The following is a 23,005-nucleotide window of genomic DNA, read 5'->3' on the forward strand; positions in this document are numbered from 1 at the left end:
GGACAAAAATGTACACATTTCTTACCAATGTATATACAAATATACATATAATGGTATTATCTGCATTATATAATTTTTTTTTGTAAATGTCTGTGACTGTACGAATTTTTTTTCACTTACCAACGTTTAAAAAACAAAATGTTGCACGGGCACTACTTTATATCAAGCTTAAGAGCAGGGTTATGCGGGAGGGTTACACCGCAGTGTATTTTTCGGTGCAGATGCGCCCCCCCCAGCGACCAGATACAGCTAGGTAGCTCTATGTGTGTGCTCGTATCGGCAGATTTCTACAGCAGAAAATACACCACTATGAGCGGACACACAGACGGATCTGGTCACAGCTGGGAACTCCCTTTGCAGTCACTCCCTTTATATTCACATAGTTTTATTCCAGGCATATTTTAACAATAAAAAAATGAATGAAAGTTTAAGTGCTCAATGTTAGTCTATGGGAAAGTGGTTGTCTGTGCAGATGGGGATTTTTTGGGGCCAGCAAAAAGACGTTACAAGCTACTTATTTTTAAATGTGACCACTTTTTTTTCTTGTTCACACATTGTTTATTTTTATTTATTTTTTAACAGGTGTAAATCATTAAAAAAGTTTTTTTTTTTTTTTTTTTTTAACAAACTCAATTTAAATAATGTACTGTCCCTCTTAAAAGAAGGTTAAAGGAATATTCCAGGATTTTTTTTATTTGACTGTGCTACAGGGGCTGTAAAGTTAGTGTAGTTCATAATATAGTATCTGTATCTGTGTTTCATGGTGGCCTCACAATTTTTCTGTGATTTTGGCCAAATTTTTTGTTTTAACTACAGACAAAATAAGTGTCATCTCAGGGTTTCTCAGGTTACAGTGGGGGCCAAGATATTACATCACTAGTCAGGTTGTTCAGAGGCAGCCTGTCCTTGTTTAATGGGTGAAGTGACTGCTGGGTGGGAGGGAGATCATTCTGCAAGAATTGTAGTTTTACAACAGCTGGAGGCATCCTGGTTAGAAAACACTGGTCTATTGCATGGAAAGGATCACAGGTGTGTTTTAATGGGTGGGGTGGCTGATGTGTGGGAGGGAGAAAAGTGACCTCACAGTTACAAATAAGGAATCATGGGACTTGTAATTTAAGGGAATGAACTCCGACAGGAAATAGCCCGTTCACAAAAAGATAGCATCAGTGTTATGGTAATCTCACAACATAGCCATTTGGCCCCAAGACAAGCATTTGACACAATGGCCTTCATTTACTAAGAGTGTTGGGTTTATCTCTGAGTGTTTCTTCATTTACTCTGTGTATTTTTCTCCCTGATTTACTAATGTGTCGCATGGGGAAAAAAAATTGTGTCCCAAGGGTTGGAAATTGTGTCGCACGGTAAATTGTATATATGTCCCCCACACAGTGCAATCATATGCCCCACACAGCGCATGTATATATGTCCCCCGCACAGCGCATGTATATATGCCCCGCACAGCGCATGTATTTATGCCCCGCACAGCGCATGTATATATGTCCCCCGTACAGCGCATATATATATATATATATATATATATATATATATGCCCCGCACAGCGCATGTATATATGTCCCGCACAGTGCATGTATATATGTCCCCTGCACAGCACATGTATATATGTCCCCCGCACAGCGCATGTATATATGTCCCCCGCACAGCGCATGTATATATGTCCCCCGCACAGCACATGTTATACATGCCCCGCACAGCGCATGTATATATGTCCCCAGCACAGCGCGATCATATGCCCCACACAGTGCAATCATAAGCTCCCGGTAGTGCTATCATTGACAAGCATTTTACTAGCAGAGCATCTCTCTGGGAAGCCGCTGCCCGATGCTCTGCTAATGCTCCGCTTGGGAGTGATAGCGCTTCAGAGGCATATGTGTATACAAGTGAAGTGGGGACCAGATATATACACAATCCTCCTGAGTACAACACCACAGCTGCCCCATCGCCTCCCCCCATCCCCGGTGTTATAAATACCTGTTCCCGGGGTCCGGGGTCCATGATCCCTCTGGCTCCGGCGCTGTGGCTGTGCGATGCAATGCGCAATGACGAGTGACGTCCCCAACGTGACGTCACCATCAGTGCGCACAGTAACAGCGCACAGCAACAGCGCCGGAGCCAGAGGGATCGCGGACCCCGGACCCCGGGAACAGGTATTTATAACACTGGGGATGGGGGGAGGCGATTGGGCAGCTGTGGTGTTGTACTCAGGAGGATTGTGTATAGAAGCGAAGTGGGGACCAAATAACGCTATATATCTGGTCCCCACTTCGCTTCTATACACATATGCCTCGGAAGCGCAATCACTCCCAAGCGGAGCATTAGCAGAGCATTGGGCAGCGGCTTCCCGGAGAGATGCTCTGCTAATAAAATGCTTGTCAATGATGGCGCTACCGGGAGGTTATGATTGCGCTGTGCGGGGCATATGATTGCGCTGTGCGGGGGACATATATACATGCGCTGTGCGGGGCATGTATAACATGCGCTGTTTGGAGGGCATCTATACATGCGCTGTTCGGGGCATATGATTGCACTGTGCGGGGCATATGTAACATGCACTGTGCGGGGGGGGGCATATACATAGCAAGATATATAGAAGCTGTGGGGACATATACATTCCCCCAGCGATTCTATATATCTTTCCCCACCGCAGCTCTTCTATTTGAGAACCTCGCCGGGATCCCTGAATGGCTCCTCAGTACGGGCCATTCAGGGATCCCGGTGGGGAATTTGAAAATGAAAGTGAAATACATCGTACATCACTGGGGAGCGGACCATGCTGCCCGCTCTCCTTCTTAATAACTTTTGATTGGATCGGGTCTCAGAAGAGAGACCCGATGCGATCAACCCTTTTGCCCCTGTACTACTACCCACAACATGGAACAGACCCTGTTCCATGATGGGGTAGGATTTAGTCAGTTTTGAGTCATTTCCCGACAAAAAATTCCCAGGTTTTCCTGTGAGTTTTTCATCATACTCCGAGTGTTTTTTCTTTTTTGTTGGGAACACACCCCTTTTTGTGATAACCACGCCCATGGGTTTAAAAAACACTCGGAGTGATGATATATTTTGTCGGGTTGTGCGACCAAATTTGTGTCGCATTGGCTATGCGACACAAATTTGGTTGCACAACCCGACAAAAAGAGAAAATGAAGGCTAATGTAAAATAAAAGCAAAAATAATGCAGTAAAATTGCTATAAAAAAAACTGCTGTATTTTTTAAGTTACAGCATGATCCATAAACCCTTTTCTACCCTAAAGTTACATCATGGGCGGGAATATGTTAAGGTGAGATAACATATATTTATGTTATTTCACGTTAACTGTCTTTAAATGAGCAGGAGCTGTACTCGCTTTATAGATGGTGAGACTCAGGACTCAGCTCAAATGCTGGGCAGTGGTGATTGTACTTATGCCCATCATTAACCCGTTAAATCCCACGATCAAAGTTGATCCCGAAATCAAAAGGGCAAAAATGTTGATGGTAGTTAGGTTGGGGGAGCTGATCGGGTCTTGGAGAACAGGAGAGGTTTGCTATAGAGATTTGCTCCTACTCTGGACAGTTCCTGACACGGACAGGAGGTGTCAGCAGAGAGCACTGTGGTCAGACAGAAAACAACAACTCAACTTCCTCTGGAGCATACAGCAGCTGATAAGTACTGGAAAGATTAAGATTAATTTATTAGACGTAATTTGCAAATCTTTTTAACTCTCTGGAACCAGTCGATTTAATAAACTCTTGACATATAGTGTGATCTGTGGAGAAGGGGCAATTAAGTTCTTAAACTGAAGAATTGCATGTATGTATGCTATTTTATACAGCAGCATGCAAAAGAGGGTACTCCAGCTCCACAAGGTCAAAATATAAGATTTACATATTTATTATGTTTCACTTAAAATCCCAACATAGAAAACTAAAAATAGTGCTTTGTGAGGTAGAAAAAAAAAAATAGAACGCCAACGCATTTCAAACCCTAAGGGTTCTTAATCATGGCTCAAATGCCACTACTGACCAAGAATCTATTATACAAGTAAATATCCATACAGATTACAACATGAGCTCCACCTCTGACACCGGAAACAGAATCAATCAGGGAGGAGGGGAAACTAACCAACAGGTGGCTAACATTGCAAGTGTCAATCAAACTACTGAAAGAACAAAAAGACAGTCTGAACAAACACCTAAAACATATACAAAATATTTGCAAGGTAGGCTATCTAATAAATAAAGGATAGAACGTTACTATAATTCATGCCTGCCGGGTATCAAGGCACAAAATCCAAAAAGCTTCTCTTAAAGAGAGAGGGCGTGGGAGCAATCCCCTCCTCCTCGTGGGGGTTCAATACCAGTGACTTCTATGCTGGTGGTGTTACCATTATGAATTTCTTTGATATGCCTAGTTAGACCGGAGACAGAACGGGTGGATGAAAACGCTGGATTCTGCAGGTGTTCGTAGATGCGTCTTTTAAGTTTTTGGGTTGTACACCCGACATACTAAATGTCACATGTTTTGCAAGTTACAAGATACACCATGTGAGTAGTGTCACAATTAATAAAAGATTTAATAGCAAAACGTTTATGATTAACTGAAGATTTAAATGTGTTAGTTTTAGATATAATAGCACATACATTTCATCTCGATCTTGAGCACTTGTAGCATCCTTTGGTGCGTAAAATCATCTCATTATTCTCGGGAAATCACTTTTGGACAACCTGTTCCGCAGTGATTGTCGTTTTCTGGCCATAACATTGACACCACCCTGTAATATTTTGTTTAGCGTTTCATTTTCGTGTAATACTGGGAGATGTTTTTTAATTGTGGTTTTTATTTGTGTAAACTCTAAGCTATAAGCTTAGCTATATAATATTGCCAACTCGAAGGATCGTGCAACTTATTAATGAACGTACATCTCAAGACATTGTTGTCAACAATGTCTTGAGATGTACGTTCATTAAGAAGTTGTACGCTCTTTCGAGTTGGCAATATTACGAGCCCTATTTAACACTGATTTAGAGTAGCCTCTGTTCTGCAATCTCTTGTTAAAGTGGTACTACGGTCCTGAGACATCTTATCCCCTAATCAAAGGATAGGGGATAAGATGTCTCACCGCTGGGGTCCTGTTGCTGGGGACCCCCGCAATCTTGTATTCGCCACCCACCTGTTTGAGCTGCATGCCGCAGTGCCAGCTCACAAACAGCCAGGTGGCAACCACGGGGCCGGAGTATTGTGACGTCATGACTCCGCCCCCGTGTGACATCACCCCCCCCCCCCTCCCCCGCTATGCAAGTCTATGGGGGTGATGTCACATGGGGGCGGAGTCGTGAAGTCACGATACTCCGGCCCCGTGGTCGCCACCCGGCTTTTTGTGAGCTGGCACCGAGGCATGCAGCTAAAACACATGGGTGGCGAATATTGCGGGGGTCCCCAGCGGTGGGACCCCCGCAGTGAGACATCTTATCCCCTATCCTTTGGATAGGGGATAAGATGTCTCAGCACCAGAGTACCCCTTCAATATCCAATACAGTATTGACATACTTTTGATTATTGGAGGAGGCTCTTTTGGCTTATTTGGATCTGCACAAAGTATACTATTACCAGACGTTGCCTTGCAATTTCCAGAGAATAATGAGATGTGATTACGCACCAAAAGATGCTAAAGTGCTCCAGATCGGGATGCAATTTATGTGCTATTTTATCTTAAACTAACACATTTAAATCTACAGTTAATCAAAAAAAGTGTTGCTATTAAATCTTTTATTAATTTTATTAATTGTGACACTACTCACATGGTGTATCTTGTGACTTGAAAAACGTGTGACATTCAGTATGTCGGGTGTACAACCCGAAAACTTAAAAGACACATCTACGAGCAACTGCAGAATCCAGACAGTGCGTTTTCATCCACCCGTTCTGTCTCCGGTCTAACTAGGCATATCAAAGAAATTCATAATGGTAACACCACCAGCATAGAAGTCACTGGTATTGAACGCGTCCATCCCCCACGATGAGAAGGGGATTGCTTCCACGCCCTCTTTTTAAGAGAAGATTTTTGAATTTTGCGCCTTGATACCAGTTACCTGGCAGGCATGAATTATAGGAACAACCTATCCTTTATTTATTAGATAGCCTACCTTGCAAATATTTCCTATATGTTTTAGGTGTTTGTTCAGACTGTCATTTTGTTCTTTCAGTAGTTTGATTGACACTTGCAATGTTAACCACCTGTTGGTTAGTTTCCCCTCCTCCCTGATTGATTCTGTTTCTGGTGTTAGAGGTGGAGCTTATGTTGTAATCTGTATGGATATTTACTTGCATAATAGATTCTTGGTCAGTAGTGGCATTTGAGCCATGATTAAGAACCCTTAGGGTTTGAAACGCGTTGGAGTTCTAGTTTTTATTTATTTATTTATTTTTACCTCACAGAGCACAATTTTTTGTTTTCTATGTTGGGATTTTAAGAAAAACATAATTAAAGTAAATTTTTAATATTTACCTCGTGGAGCTGGAGTACCCTCTTTTGCCTGCTGCTGTTGGAACTGAGGATATGGCTCATCCTGTGCTCCCTGCTATGAAGCTATCCCAGAAAAACAAGCTATATTGGTGAGCTGGTGCTTTGTTTTATTTTTTGCTATGATATTTTATGCCTTCAACCAGAATATAAAAGATCTGTTCCATTAAGCCATATGTTTCTCACCAGGCTACAAATTAACTATCTTTTAATATCTGCTTTCTTTACAGAGTTCAAGTAGAATTTTATGTAAATGAAAACACTTTTAAAGAGAGGCTGAAACTTTTCTTCATTAAAAACCAAAGATCAAGTAAGTATGTTTCAATGACCTTTGTGGAAAAATTTCTCTGTAAAGCTGCACTTTATCGTTCTAAAGTTTGCAATTAAGATGTAAGAGCTGCCGAGCTTCATTATTTACAGTCAAATAAAAAATACAGCTTCTAGTTGAGATTATTGCGTAATATATATATATATATATATATATATATATATATATATATATATATATATATATATAGTACAGACCAAAAGTTTGGACACACCTCCTCATTCAGAGTTTTCCTTATTTTCATGACTATGAAAATTGTAGATTCATATTGAAGGCATTAAAACAATGAATTAACACATGTGGAATTATATACATAACAAAAAAGTGTGAAACAACTGAAAATATGTCATATTCTAGGTTCTTCAAAGTAGCCACCCTTTGCTTTGATCACTGTTTAACTCTTGGCATTCTCTTGTTGAGATTCAAGAGGTAGTCACCTGAAATGGTTTTTACTTCACAAGTGTGCTGGTGTGGAGGAAGAGGTGTGATGGTGTGGGAGTGCTTTGCTGGTGACACTGTTGGGGATTTATTCAAAATTGAAGGCATACTGAACCAGCATGGCTACCACAGTATCTTGCAGCGGCATGCTATTCCATCCGGTTTGCGTTTAGTTGGACCGTCATTTATTTTTCAACAGGACAATGACCCCAAACACACCTCCAGGCTGTGTAAGGGCTATTTGACCAAGAAGGAGAGTGATGGGGTGCTGCGCCAGATGACCTGGCATCCACAGTCACCAGACCTGAACCCAATCGAGATGGTTTGGGGTGAGCTGGACCGCAGAGTGAAGGCAAAAAAGGGCCAACAAGTGCTAAGCATCTCAGGAAACTCCTTCAAGACTGTTGGAAGACCATTTCAGGTGACTACCTCTTGAAGCTCATCAAGAGAATGCCAAGAGTGTGCAAAGCAGTAATCAAAGCAAAAGGTGGCTAGAACCTAGAATATGACATATTTTCGCAATTTTTTGTTATGCATATAATTCCACATGTGTTAATTCATAGTTTTGATGCCTTCAGTGTGAATCTACAATTTAGTCATGAATCTACATAGTCATGAAAATAAAGAAAACTCTGAATGCGAAGGTGTGTCCAAACTATATATATATATATATATATATATATATATATATATATATATATATATATATATACATATATATATTTACCATATTTATCGGAGTATACCATGCACCGGCCTTTAACACGCACCCTCATTTTACGAAGAATATTTGGCTAAATGAAGTTTTTTACCCAAATATCCTTGGTAAAATGAAGGTGCGTGTGTGTGCATGTGTATACCCCGATACACTGTTTCTTACCCCGCAGAAGCCCCCAGGAAAGGTGGGGGGAGAGAGGCCGTCGCTGCCCGCTTCTCTTCCCCTGCCTTTCCTGGGGTCTAGAGCCCTGCTGCCGCAGCTTCTCTCCCCCTGGCTATTCACGCCGCTGCCCCATTGCCTCCCCCATCCCCGGTTTTATGATTATCTGTTGCCGGGGTCGGGTCCGAGCTGCTTCTGGCTCCAGTCCGCGGTGCTTCTGGCTCCGATGTGGTGTCTATGCGTCGTTGCTATGCGCTGCACTACGCAATGACGAGTGACGTCGCGTCACTCGTCATTGCGCCTCGCAGTGCATAGCAAGAACGCATAGACGCCACACCGGAGACAGAAGCACCGCGGACCAGAGCCAGAAGCAGAGCATACCCGACCCCGGCAACAGGTAATCATAAAACCGTGGATGGGGGAGGCAATGGGGCAGCGGCGCCGGCAGTCTCTGGACCCCAGGATAGGCAGGGGCAGAGAAGCCGGCAGCCACGGCAGGTCTCTGGACCTGCAAAAGCCGCTGCAGTTCATTGATTTAAAGTGCCCACTTTAAATCATTGAACTGCAGCGGCTTATCGGCGTATAACATGCAGATAGACTTTAGACTAAAAACTTTAGCCAAAAAAATGCATGTTATACGCTGATAAATACGGTATATATATTTATATTTACATTTTCTATACAGGGTGAGTGATTTTTCAACAGGTTAAGAGATGTACAAAAGTCAGAGAATTGTCTCATTGCACAAAGTTTGTGGGAGTTTTTGCTAAAGTGATTTTGTGAGTGATCACAATGCAGTAAAAGATAGAAATGATGTAGAGCAGTCACCCTGATGCGATGTAAGAAGAGAAACACTTTATTTCAACATCCACGTTTGGTGCACAACGTGGGGAAGGGAGGAAAAGAACAGGAGCTCCACGGAGCTCGTTAGTCCGTCGGTCCTGTTTCCCAGGTGATCCGCTTGGTCATGTCACCCACAAAACGGGATCATCAGACCCACGAGCAATAAGCCTCCCAGTCTGATGATACCTGACTGAAGCAAGAAAAGTTTATGTTTCTTCTTGTTTCTTGGAACACTTCAAGTGTTCAGTTCTTGTTGGTCTCCTCTGTAGAGATGGTATAGCTGTACACACATGTATAGTTTGACTTTGGATGTTCTCCTCCATATAAATTGTACAGACATTTAATTTCTTGTTCTGTGACAATCCCTAAGGCTTCCTTTCTGTCTTATATACCTCCCCCTCCCTCTTCTACCTCCTCTACCTATTGCACTGAAACCTTTTATGCTTATTTTTTTTATTTTCTATATTGGTTCAGCTTTATACCTGTTAACTGGATTATTTGTTTAATTGCAAAAGAACAAAACAATGTAAAAAATTTGGGAAAATTTATGTATTTTCCCTTTCTCAGTACTGGTCTTGCAGTTACTCATTCATGGTATTTTTCTTGCTTAGGAATAGAATGAGGTTCCTTTTCCCTTTATATTACATAAGAACTATCGGTGCCAACAAAAGGAACAGACTTACTGTCTGCCTTCTTACATGATTATCTCTGTTTACATTTCTGCTGTCATGTCTTTTCTAGGCTAGGTTACAAAACTGTTACCTGGTTTTAGGCATTAACTTTGTGCAATTTTTAGATGCAGCCATCCTGTGTTTTCCTACCCTGTACCTGGGGCGTTTTTCACTCTATACACTCACATATCCTGTTCCCTTCTCTTCCATCTTCTTTCCCCCCACCCTACCACTTTTCTCCCTACCTCCCTTTCCCCTTCCTGTTCATACCTGTTTTTAGTTCCCTTTATTTCAGGCAGTTAGAGTCTTAGGCACCGGTTCAGGTGTTTTCTTTTTTACTCCACCCCACACCTCTCCAGTTTACTCAATATTTTTTTATTTTACACCTTCCAGTATCACAAATATTTCAGTATCACAAATATTTCTGGGCATGATTTGGGAGACAATTTTATGATGGGTTTTTACCTTGGGTTTTCCCCTTCCCTCCCCACGCCTCCCCCTCCTGTTTCCAATTCCTCCTTCCCGATTCCTCTGCTCAGAGATGTATTAGATCCCTTCCAATTATGATGACTACCTAGAAATTGGTGTCATATAATGTTAAGGGACATTCATTTGCTTAACAAAAGCATACCTCCCAACCGTCCTCGATCCGTCAGGACATTCCCCCTTTAGGGGTGATGTCCCACCATCCCGGAACGGCCCCCACATGTCCTGCATGTCCTGTCCTACAGTAAGCCAGCAGACACAAGAGGCCGGACCCTTCCTCTGCTCTCTTGCGCACAAGTGATGTCATTAGACACCAGAGCGCAGAGGAAGAGGGAAGAATAGAATAAGAGGCCATGCTGATAAATTGCAGAAACTTAGTTCTGCTAATGCCTCTCCAGCCCACTTGCTGTCTTTGTGTGAACGTCTTAAGGACCTTTTTAACCATAAAGCTGTAAAGTCTGCTGTGCTTTTCAAACAAAAGATTTACCTCCATGGGGACAAATGAGGTAAATTGATGTCTGTGATGTCAAGAAGCGTAAAAAGGCCTGCTTATATTTATTCTATCCATTATCAGATAAGACAAAGTCTTCATTTACAAAAAGTACAGCTAAGGAGTTTAGCCAATACTATTCCTCTCTGTATAACATTGACAATCTCTCGAACACCTTACAAGACAGGTCTGTTCTGATCATATCCTTCCTTTCTTTTTTCAACCTCCCTAATATATCCAAAGTAGATTGCTACCCAGCCTCCTTCTTCAACCCTGTACACCCAAAGAAATAAGTGATACTCCTAAATCATTCGCCAAAGGCAAAAATCCTGGTCGTAACATTGTCATTTTACCTCAAATTCCAAGATGACCTACTACAGAACGTCACATGGGTGTATACTAATCTCCTTTATGGCCACTCTCTTCCCATTATCTGGAGGCCCACATCCCAGTGCAAGGATCTTCAATCTTCTGCCGGTTACAGACCAATCTTCTTTGGACCTTCAAGTCTAAACTTAATTGCTAACTAATAGAATCAGTCCTCTTTTGTCTAAAATCATACAAATCTGGACCAATCTGGCTTTGTGAAGGGCAGAGAGGGAAGGCACAATGCTTTTAGAGTCATCCATGCCATATAATATTGTGGTAGCTTGGGGGTCTAGGGTATAGGTGGTGTAGCTGTGCAGTGATGAAAGGGTGTTGGATTAACCCTTAACTGTCGTGACACCAGGGTGTGGGTTCTCCTCTGTGTATTATATATCCTACCGCCACCAGTCCCAGGAACGATAGGGAGGAATAAAAGATTGTCCACAACCAGAGTTTTAGTAAACTGAAGATAACTTTACTGCAGATTTTATGCAGGTTAAACGTAGTAACAGTCTTTACAGAGGACCGGACTTTAGGTTCCTCATAGGTTTGGTTGGGACCTTGTAAGGAATAAGCTTGAAGTATTTGTTTTACGCTGTTCCACTGGATTTAGGGGAATTGTTTAGGTCCAGCAGTCACATAGGATTAGGATTGAGTTAGATTGAACTCACGGTTTTTTATTTGGCTGAATTTAGCAGGCTTCAGGCCTAGATTTGTCTTGCAGGTATACACAGAGCTCCGCTCGCAGTCATATCCCAGGGGAAAGAGCCAGACAAGAGAGCGAGGATTGGATAACAGTGTCCTTATATCTAAAGGGGCGGGCTTCAACCTTATTGGTCCCCCAGACCTGTCAGTCCTAATACAAAGCATTGTGGTATAACACGTGACATGAGCACCTGACCTGGAAGGTCCTTAACCTTAGCAGAACAATATAATTATTAATCATGTGACCTAACGTCCTGGAAGCAACATTTACACTATACATTATATATAATATACACATAAAATTAAAGAAGGAAGAGGTGACTAGGGGTTATCCCACTAAGAGCATCCCATCAGTACGGAGGAACTCTGACTTTGGGGACTTATAACACAAGGTACAGTACTAGTACAGGACCGGGACACCACAATATGCACACTCTACTTGTACCTGTTACGCCTAGCGCTCCGGGTCCCCGCTCCTCCCCGGAGCGCTCACGGCGTCTCTCTCCCTGCAGCGCCCCGGTCAGTCCCGCTGACCGGGAGCGCTGCACTGACATGGCCGTCGGGGATGCGATTCGCACAGCGGGACGCGCCCGCTCGCGAGTCGCGTCCCAGGTCACTTACCCGTCCCGGGCCCCTCCTGTCATGTGCTGGCGCGCGCGGCTCCGCTCTCTAGGGCGCGCGCGCGCCAGCTCTCTGAGACTTAAAGGGCCAGTGCACCAATGATTGGTGCCTGGCCCAATTAGCTTAATTGGCTTCCACCTGCTCCCTGGCTATATCTGATCACCTTCCCTGCACTCCCTTGCCGGATCTTGTTGCCTTGTGCCAGTGAAAGCGTTTAGTGTTGTCCAAAGCCTGTGTTACCTGAACTCCTGCTATCCATCTTGACTACGAACCTTGCCGCCTGCCCCGACCTTCTGCTACGTCTGACCTTGCCTCTGCCTAGTCCTTCTGTCCCACGCCTTCTCAGCAGTCAGCGAGGTTGAGCCGTTGCTAGTGGATACGACCTGGTTGCTACTGCCGCAGCAAGACCATCCCGCTTTGCGGCGGGCTCTGGTGAACACCAGTAGCCTCTTAGAACCGGTCCACCAGCACGGTCCACGCCAATCCCTCGCTGACACAGAGGATCCACTACCTGTGAGCCGAATCGTGACAGTAGATCCGGCCATGGATTCCGCTGAGGTGCCGCTGCCAAGTCTCGCTGACCTTACCACGGTGGCCGCTCAGCAATCGCAGCAAATTGCCCAACAAGGACAGCAGCTGTCGCAGTTGACCGCCACGTTACAGCAACTTCTGCCTCTGCTACAGCAGCAACCATCTCCTCCGCCAGCTCCTGCACCTCCTCCGCAGCGAGTGGCCGCTTCTAGCCTCCGCTTGTCCCTGCCGGACAAATTTGATGGGGACTCTAGACTCTGCCGTGGATTTTTGTCTCAGTGTTCCCTGCATATGGAGATGTTGTCGGACTTGTTTCCTACAGAACGGTCTAAGGTGTCGTTCGTAGTGAGCCTTCTTTCAGGAAAGGCCTTGTCTTGGGCCACACCGCTCTGGGACCGCAATGATCCTGCCACAGCCACAGTCCAGTCCTTCTTCGCTGAGGTCCGTAGTGTCTTCGAGGAGCCAGCCCGAGCTTCTTCTGCCGAGACTGCCCTGCTGAACCTGGTCCAGGGTAATTCTTCAGTGGGCGAGTACGCCATCCAATTTCGCACTCTTGCTTCCGAATTATCATGGAATAACGAGGCTCTCTGCGCGACCTTTAAAAAAGGCCTATCCAGTCGCATCAAGGATGTGCTGGCCGCACGAGAGATTCCTGCCAACCTGCAAGAACTTATCCATTTGGCCACCCGCATTGACATGCGTTTTTCTGAGAGACATCAAGAGCTCCGCCAGGAAAAAGACTTAGATCTCTGGGCACCTCTCCCACAGTATCCGCTGCAATCTACGCCTGGGCCTCCCGCCGAGGAGGCCATGCAAGTGGATCGGTCTCGCCTGACCCAGGAAGAGAGGAATCGCCGTAGGGAAGAAAATCTTTGTCTGTACTGTGCCAGTACCGAGCATTTCTTGGTGGATTGCCCTATTCGTCCTCCACGTCTGGGAAACGCACGCACGCACCCAGCTCACGTGGGTGTGGCGTCTCTTGGTTCAAAGTCTGCTTCTCCACGTCTCACGGCGCCCGTGCGGATTTCTTCTTCAGCCAACTCCTCCCTCTCAGCCGTGGCCTGCTTGGACTCTGGTGCCTCTGGGAATTTTATTCTGGATTCTTTTGTGAATAAATTCTGCATCCCGGTGACCCGTCTCGTCAAGCCGCTCTACATTTCCGCGGTCAATGGAGTCAGATTGGATTGCACCGTGCGTTACCGCACAGAACCCCTCTTGATGTGCATTGGACCCCACCACGAAAGGATTGAATTTTTCGTCCTCCCCAACTGCACCTCTGAGGTCCTCCTCGGTCTGCCTTGGCTCCAGCTTCATTCTCCCACCCTTGACTGGACCACCGGGGAGATCAAGAACTGGGACTCTGCTTGCCACAAGAGATGCCTCTCCCCCCCTCCCAGTCCCGTCAGGCAAGCCTCAGTGCCTCCTCATGGCCCCCGTCCTTGTGTCACCCTGCCCCGTGCCAAGCTTCACCCTCTGCCCTCCCTCCCCATTCCCACTCCTTCTGTACTGCCTGCCTTTGAGGAAACCCTCCATTCAGTCCCGGTGTCCTCGTCCCAGGTAAAGCAGTTGTCGGACAAAAAAAGGGGGAGACCTAAGGGGGGGGGTACTGTTACGCCTAGCGCTCCGGGTCCCCGCTCCTCCCCGGAGCGCTCACGGCGTCTCTCTCCCTGCAGCGCCCCGGTCAGTCCCGCTGACCGGGAGCGCTGCACTGACATGGCCGTCGGGGATGCGATTCGCACAGCGGGACGCGCCCACTCGCGAGTCGCGTCCCAGGTCACTTACCCGTCCCAGGCCCCTCCTGTCATGTGCTGGTGCGCGCGGCTCCGCTCTCTAGGGCGCGCGCGCGCCAGCTCTCTGAGACTTAAAGGGCCAGTGCACCAATGATTGGTGCCTGGCCCAATTAGCTTAATTGGCTTCCACCTGCTCCCTGGCTATATCTGATCACCTTCCCTGCACTCCCTTGCCGGATCTTGTTGCCTTGTGCCAGTGAAAGCGTTTAGTGTTGTCCAAAGCCTGTGTTACCTGAACTCCTGCTATCCATCTTGACTACGAACCTTGCCGCCTGCCCCGACCTTCTGCTACGTCTGACCTTGCCTCTGCCTAGTCCTTCTGTCCCACGCCTTCTCAGCAGTCAGCGAGGTTGAGCCGTTGCTAGTGGATACGACCTGGTTGCTACTGCCGAAGCAAGACCATCCCGCTTTGCGGCGGGCTCTGGTGAACACCAGTAGCCTCTTAGAACCGGTCCACCAGCACGGTCCACGCCAATCCCTCGCTGACACAGAGGATCCACTACCTGTGAGCCGAATCGTGACAGTACCCCTATGATGCTGATCGGAACGGATGCTGAAAAATTGTTCGATCATTTAGCTTGGGATTTTATTCTACATAGTTTATTGTGTTTTGGCTTCCCTCTGCCTTTTGTCATTGACATTTTTACTTTGTCCTCTAAAACAAGTGCTAGAATTAAAATGTATGGTACCCTTTACTCTTATTTTATCATTCAGAATAGAACATGTCAAGGGTGTCACCGTCGCCCTCTCTGTTTATAAAAGTCTTGGAGACATTATTACAGGCCCTCAGGGTATCACAGCAGGCTCTACTTTACGTCTAGCGGCAGCCTTCGCTGATGATCTACTTCTTATGATAACCAATCCTTTTCAAGCTTTGCCAGTGGCCCAAGACCTCCCTGAAAGGTTTGAAATTTTATCCAACTTTAAGATTAACTTTGCTAAGTCAGATATTTTAAATATCCACTTGACATCTGTGCAGGCTGTTGCCTTAAGCAAGCCCTCTCCATTTAACTACCAAACAGAAAGTATCAAATATCTGGGAATACAATAACCTAACACCCTTGACAAAACTATTTGATCTTTTTTGCCGTATAAGACGCACTATTTCTTCCCCAAAACTGGGGGGGAAAAGTTGGTGCGTTTTATATGGTGAATACACACCTATCTAATTGGTCCCTGCGGCCATCAACAGCTGGGACCCGTGGCTAATACAGGACATCACCGATCGCAGTGATGCCCTGTATTAACAAAGACCGTCGCGTCTGAAGCGGAAGTGACACTAACCCGGCTACTCAGTCAGGCTGTTCGGGACCGCCGCGGTGAAATCGCGGCATCCCGAACAGCTTACAGGACATCGGGAGGGACCCTCCTCGGTGTCTGCTCCGTGTCTGCTCCGTGCAGGGATCCCCTGCATGGCGGCACTCTCCTTCGACGCCATCATGACGTCGCGCACGCCGTCCCGTCATCCAATAGGAGCGTGATGACAGCGTGATGACGGAGAGCGTGGATGCCGGGGAAGAAGACATCCGGAGCGTCGGGGACACCCCGGGGATGCGGCGACTGCAATGGAGCGACATCCAGGGCAGCGGTGACGGGTCCGGAGCGGCGGGGACACGTGAGTATTACCTCCTATCCAGTGGTCTTCAACCTGCGGAACTCCAGATGTTGCAAAACTACAACTCCTGTCCGGGCATGCTAAGAGTTGTAGTTTTGCAACATCTGGAGGTCCGCAGGTTGAAGATCACTGTTGGGTGCAGAATCTTTTTTTTCTAGATTTTGCACCTTTAAAATTGGGTGCGTCTTATATGCCGGTGCGTCCTATTGGGCGAAAAATACTGTAAATGATGTACTCTTACTTCCAAAATTGTTCAAACAAATTCATGAGTCTAACTGACCATATCTCTCCTGGGTAGGCAGGAAGGCACTTCTTCAGACATATATAGTTCCCTCTATCCTATATATATATATATATATATATATATATATATATATATATATATATTTGTGATCGGGGCTCCATACGTGTACTAGTGACAGGAAAGATTGCCTACATACCTATACAAGATCTTACCCTAGCATAGCGGTCTGAGTTGTGCCATAACCGCGCAATGAGGGCACGCCTATAGAGGGCATGCACTATAGTGAAGGAATAAGATAAGGGAGGGTTGGGAGGGTTCCACAAACGACACGTGCTCCGCCCCTGTAGGAGAGGGGAGAGTTATATACACACGCCCCCACCTGTTCCCAATGAGCCCCACCTGGAAGTGCAGGGAGCGATAATTACTTCCGCCCCTCGCACAAACACAGCCCATCAGGCTTTATACTTGTGATCGGGGCTCCATACGTGTACTAGTGACAGGAAAGATTGCCTACATACCTATACAAGATCTTACCCTAGCATAGCGGTCTGAGTTGTGCCATAACCGCGCAATGAGGGCACGCCTATAGAGGGCAAAAAGCAACCATGCTAGGATGAATACAATTCCTGAAATAAAACATCCTACATCCAGCATCAATCTTCACATACCCGAAGTAGACTATACCTAATGTGCTGAAAGAGTAGCCCTGACCAACTAGTGACTACTAGAGGTGGTAACCATACATTTTAAACCGTGGTAGTAACGTCCATCTGTAAAGAATCAACCTGAGAATAACCTTCCCTGCCAAATACTAACTGAACTATACCTATCACCATCCCTACTTGTGACATTACTTCAAATGGACACGGAAAGGCTAACTTCATGGCAGGTCTGACAAGCACCAATCCCCTGCTATTTAAGAGGCAAAAACTAAACTGACAGGTAAATGACAAGAAATACCTATCTACCTGATAGATCGTGTGGGTCATGTCGCATGACAAGGTTCACGAAGGCACCTTACCTGATTGAGACTGTAACAGACATACCTAACTAGCCACTGTACTGACCCAACTGGACTTGGAAGTGATGACCCATTGCAGATGACAGCTCCCTGCGAGAGCAACGTATCTGTAGACGTGACCAGTGTTTAGATGAACCATCATGTCTGTAGACCTGACAGGTCTTTGTGACACCGTCGTGCCTGAACCCGTCACAGGTCCCCGCGGAACCATCGAGCCTGTAGACATGACAGGTCTTTGTGAAATCATTGTGCCTGTAAACGTCACAGGTCTTTGTAAACCACTTTTTTTTTTTTCAAATACGTAAGTGTGAAATGCCATATTGAGATTGTATACTATCTGAAACGTGTCAGATTACCTACATAACCATGTCAAATCAATTGCTCTGAAATGAGACAGCAGCAACCATGATTCAATCCCCGATCCTAAAGAAATGAGTCATGAAACTGTGTATTAAATGCAGAATATATCTGCAACTAAATGCTGGCCCTCCTTAAAAGAGAACGTGCAATTATGCCGGATAGTTGAATCTGTGTACTATAACGAAATTATAATGTCATCGAGAAATACAACAGACGAGGTTGTATCTGACCTGAAAACGTGTCAGGTCATAACAAATATAACACACGACAAAATTGCTCTGAAAACGAGTCAGTAGCAACTGGCATTACCCCTTTTAACCTGAAGAGGAGTCAGGCAACAGGGTAACATCATGAGTATTCATGACAAGATACCTGTATGAAGCTGGAGTGTTGTTCTGAAGGCGTGTCAGTAACAAAAATGACCAATTGTGTCCAATACCCTAAGCAAAGGATCTACCTCCCCTGTGTGCACCACATGAAACATGTTAACCGTATGTGCGGCATAACCTGCTAACAGTATACCCAACTACAAGTCGCTACTCAATATGTTATTGCTCTGAGACATGTCTAACAATAACCTATGTGGTGCATCCCCCCCTGCAGACGTAGGAGGTTTAAGAATATGTGCTCGATATATCTGCAATGAATGTAAGCACCATATGAATACTGTAATCGTGTCTTGTAAATATATGTACAGCCAGAGGTGCAACTGCTATTCAACACTAGGAACGAATGCACATAACCTACCCGCATACAACTATGGTAGTATGCAACAAATGCTGTGTACTGGTGCATGTATCATACACAAGCTGGGAGCGTAAGTACCGTGAAAACGTAAGGAACGTTATGAATTTATGCTCTAACATCATTATGAGTACCTCATACATGCCTAGAAAATAAAGTGTAAACATATCTAAAAAGATAGACAACGTGCAACTATGCCGGATAGTTGAATATGTCTACTATAAGTAACTGATAACGTGATCATGAAATACCACGGAGGAGGCTGTATCTGTCCTGAGAACGTCTCAGGTCGTGACAATGAACCACAATGTAATTGCTCTGAAAATTTGTCGGTAGCAACCGACATTAACTCCTTAATCTGAAGGAGTCAGGCAAATAGGGCAACATCCTAACAAAGCTGTATAACCTTTCCGTATAAACATTATGCACGAATATGCAGTATGAAAGCTATGAGCATGAGTACAGTAAAGCTACGGGAGCATATGTGTAGTGTAGACTCTAAGGATGGAAATGCAGAAAAACTATTACCCATGTGCAGTACAACAAAATAAAGCTATGAACGTAACCAGACTATGAGCGTAACGTGCAACTATGCCAGAGAGTTGAATCTGTGTACTATAACGAAATTATAATGTCATCGAGAAATACAACAGACGAGGTTGTATCTGACCTGAAAACGTGTCAGGTCATAACAAATACACCAACGACAAAATTGCTCTGAATACGAGTCAGTAGCAACCGACATTACCCCTTAACCTGAAGAGGAGTCAGGCAACAGGTTAACATTGTGACTATTCCTGAAATTGGTTGCTCTGAATGTGAGTCAGTAACAACCGCGATTCAACCCCTGAAGGAATGAGTCAGGTGACCGGGCATTGAACAGCCGATTAGTGCCACTAAAATGATGACCACCCTTGAACGAGTACCTGTGCCGGATAGTTGAATATGTGTTCTATAACTAACTGATAACTTAGTCGTGAAATACAACAGAGGAGGTTGTATCTGACCTGAGAACGTGTCAGGTCCTGACAATAAACAACAACGCGATTGCTCTGAATGAGTCAGTAGCAACCGACATTGACCCCTTAACCTGAAGAGGAGTTCGGCAATAGGGCTACATCCTGACAAACCTGAGTGAACTTTCCGTATAAAAGACTATGCACGAATACACAGAATGAATGCTATAAACATACATACAGTAAAAGCTACGGGAGCATGTGTGTAGTGTAGACGCTATGGATGAACATGCAGAATAAATACCATTACCCATGTACAGTAAACGCAATGGATGTTAGTGCAGATAACATAACAGAATGAATGCTACATGTACGCAGAATAAGTACTACAACGTGTCAGCATAATAATTACTACCATCGTATGTACAGAATGAATGCTACGAATGTCCGTGTAGTGTATTGCTACAATTCTATGTGCAATATACATGACGTGAACATGTCTGTGGTATGAATACAACGAGCGTGTATGTGGTATAAATGCTATGAGCGTATAGTGATATGATACTATGAGCAGTATACTGCTATGAGTATACTTGCGATATCAATGCTAAGAGCGTATGTGCCTGATGTAGGCCATGTGTATGTGCAGTATAAACGCTACAAGTACATGTGCAGTATAAGCGTCGAGCATATGTGCTACAAATTAATATGTGGTATGACGCTATGAGGTATGAGTACTATGAGCAGTATAATGCTGTGAACATGCTATGAGCGCGTGGCCACAACTGCACGAAACAGCATGACACTATGTGTGAGAACCATAGGAAACCTGCGTGTATGAATGCGGTGAACATGTGAACAACAAAACCATGACCGTGTAACCAATATAACTGCCATGAGCGTATGAATGCGGTGAACGTGTGAACAACAAAACAATGACCGTGTAACCAATATAACTGCCATGAGTGTATGAACCCTGCGTGTATGAATGCGACGAACGTGTGGACAACAAAACCATAACCGTGTAACCAATATAACTGCCATGAGCGTATAAAACCTGCGTGTATGAATGCGATGAACGTGTGGACAACAAAACAATGACCGTGTAACCAATATAACTGCCATGAGCGTATAAAACCTGCGTGTATGAATGCGATGAACGTGTGAACAACTAAACCATAACCGTGTGACCGATGTAACTGCCATGAGCGTATGAAACCTGCGTGTATGAATGCGGTGAACGCGTGAACAACAAAACCATGACCGTGTAACCCATATAACTGCCATGAGCGTATAAAACCTGCGTGTATGAATGCGGTGAACGCGTGAACCACAAAACCATGACCAATCAACCAATACAACCGCCATGAGCGTATGAACCGTATGAACCCTGCGGTGAACATGTGAACAACTTAAGAACCGTGAGAGTGTGACCACTATAACTGCCATGAGTGTATGAACCGTATAATTGCTATAGGCAGTATACTGCCGTAACCAGTATGAAATACCATTAACATATGAACCGAATGATACTTTGAGCGTATGAACCAGTGATAATTACGAGGTGTTTGATTGCCATGAACGTAACATGGTAGAAAGAACGTAAGACCGTGAACATGCCAAGAATATGTGAACAGCATTAATGCCAAGTTTGTGGACCGTGTAACACACCAGTGAGTGAGAGAATAACCATGAGGTGAACAGCATAAACGAGTTTGCCCAGTATAAATGCTGTTAATGTATCGTCAGTGAGTATATGTACCGTATATAATGATATTAGCACATGAAACTGTATACATACTAAGCGCGTACGAGCAGTGTGCCATAAGCGTATTAATTAACCATGAGAGTACGGACAATAAGAAACTCATGGAGTTATCAAACCGTGAAGATGCTCTACTCGTGTGCACCTTGCACCAGTAATGCGTGTATGCCCATAATAAACCAAGCGTATGAACCGTATGGATACCATGATCGTGCAAATAACACTGTGTATACTATGATTTATTTGGATGTAGCCTATGTTATATCTCTACAGAGCATTGCACCCTACTATATACTATATTGAAACAAGACAGTCTACAGAGCACTGTATCACCTCACACTGCATATGCTACCCTGCAACGTGATCCTCTGCAGAGTATTGCACCACACCAAACAGTAAATGCCACCCTGTGTTGCAATGAGACCCTTCGCAGAGCACTGCACCACACTGGACATGCTAACTGTAACGACCCTCTGCAGAGCATTGCACTGTGCCCTATATAATATGTTGTATTGAAACCATCCCATCTGCAGAGCATTGCACTAACTGTATAAAGTTTGTTTATAATGAGACCATCTGCAGAGTATAGCACTATACTGTATATAGTATATATTATATTGTAACAAGACCATCTGCAGAGCATAGCACCATAGCTGTATATCATGAATACTATATTGTAATGAGACCATCTGCAGAGCATTGCACCTTAACTATATATCATGTATACTATATTGTAACGAGACCATCTGCAGATTATTGCACCATAACTGTATATCATGTATACTATATTGTAACGAGACCATCTGCAGAGCACTGCACTATACCGTTATACAGTACATGTTATATTGTAACGAGACCCTTTGCAGAGCATTACACTGTACCGTATACTGCAAGGGCACCATATACCCCGCAGAGCACCGCACCACACAGCAAAAGTTATATTGAAACAACTCTTTGCAGAGCATTGCACCACACTGTATACAGCAAACTTTATATTGAAACAACCCTCCGCAGAGCATTACACTATACTTTAGATTAACGATAGCAGACAAGCTGACAGGACCGCATAACGAGGACTGGGCAGCTGCCGCAACCTGTCCCAAGGGCATAGACAATTGTAGCTGTGCGGGTGGCGGGCAGTCCACATGTCGCCATGAGGCCGCACCACCCCCAGCAACGATTTAACTCACCTGCTTGCCGCTCCTGGCCCCCACTACTGCTGCGCGCAGAGCCAGCCAGAACCATACCTGCCCAATATTACCTTATAATCAGAGTGAGACACAGCATCCCCAGATAAGACAGCCAGCAGAGCTGCCAGGATGCCGCGCCTGCACCCCCCAGACTCATGATCAGCGAGGCCTCCGCACCGTGAGCAGCAGCTCTGAAGATTTTTGTGGGAGATTCAAACACCAGACTGTCACAGGAAGCAGAGATTCCACAAACGACACGTGCTCCGCCCCTGTAGGAGAGGGGAGAGTTATATACACACGCCCCCACCTGTTCCCAATGAGCCCCACCTGGAAGTGCAGGGAGCGATAATTACTTCCGCCCCTCGCACAAACACAGCCCATCAGGCTTTATACATAGTACCAGTTGAGCTGCCTCAAAATAGCTTTTCTCTCACTTGTT

At 45.0% G+C, this 23,005-nt stretch overlaps 1 protein-coding gene across 3 annotated transcripts in view; it reads left to right on the forward strand.

Annotated features, from left to right (window-relative positions):
* KCNT2 (potassium sodium-activated channel subfamily T member 2) overlaps window positions 1-23,005 on the forward strand; it is an 814,344-nt gene that overhangs the window by 268,490 nt on the left and 522,849 nt on the right. For all 3 annotated transcript variants that reach the window (XM_056523545.1, XM_056523546.1, XM_056523547.1), the window contains exon 2: window positions 6,756-6,835. In XM_056523545.1, the coding sequence (XP_056379520.1) occupies window positions 6,756-6,835 (80 nt within the window). The remainder of the gene's footprint in view (window positions 1-6,755; window positions 6,836-23,005) is intronic.

The sequence above is a fragment of the Hyla sarda genome, chromosome 6 (assembly GCF_029499605.1).
Source record: "Hyla sarda isolate aHylSar1 chromosome 6, aHylSar1.hap1, whole genome shotgun sequence".
In the NCBI taxonomy this organism is placed as follows: Eukaryota; Metazoa; Chordata; class Amphibia; order Anura; family Hylidae; genus Hyla; species Hyla sarda.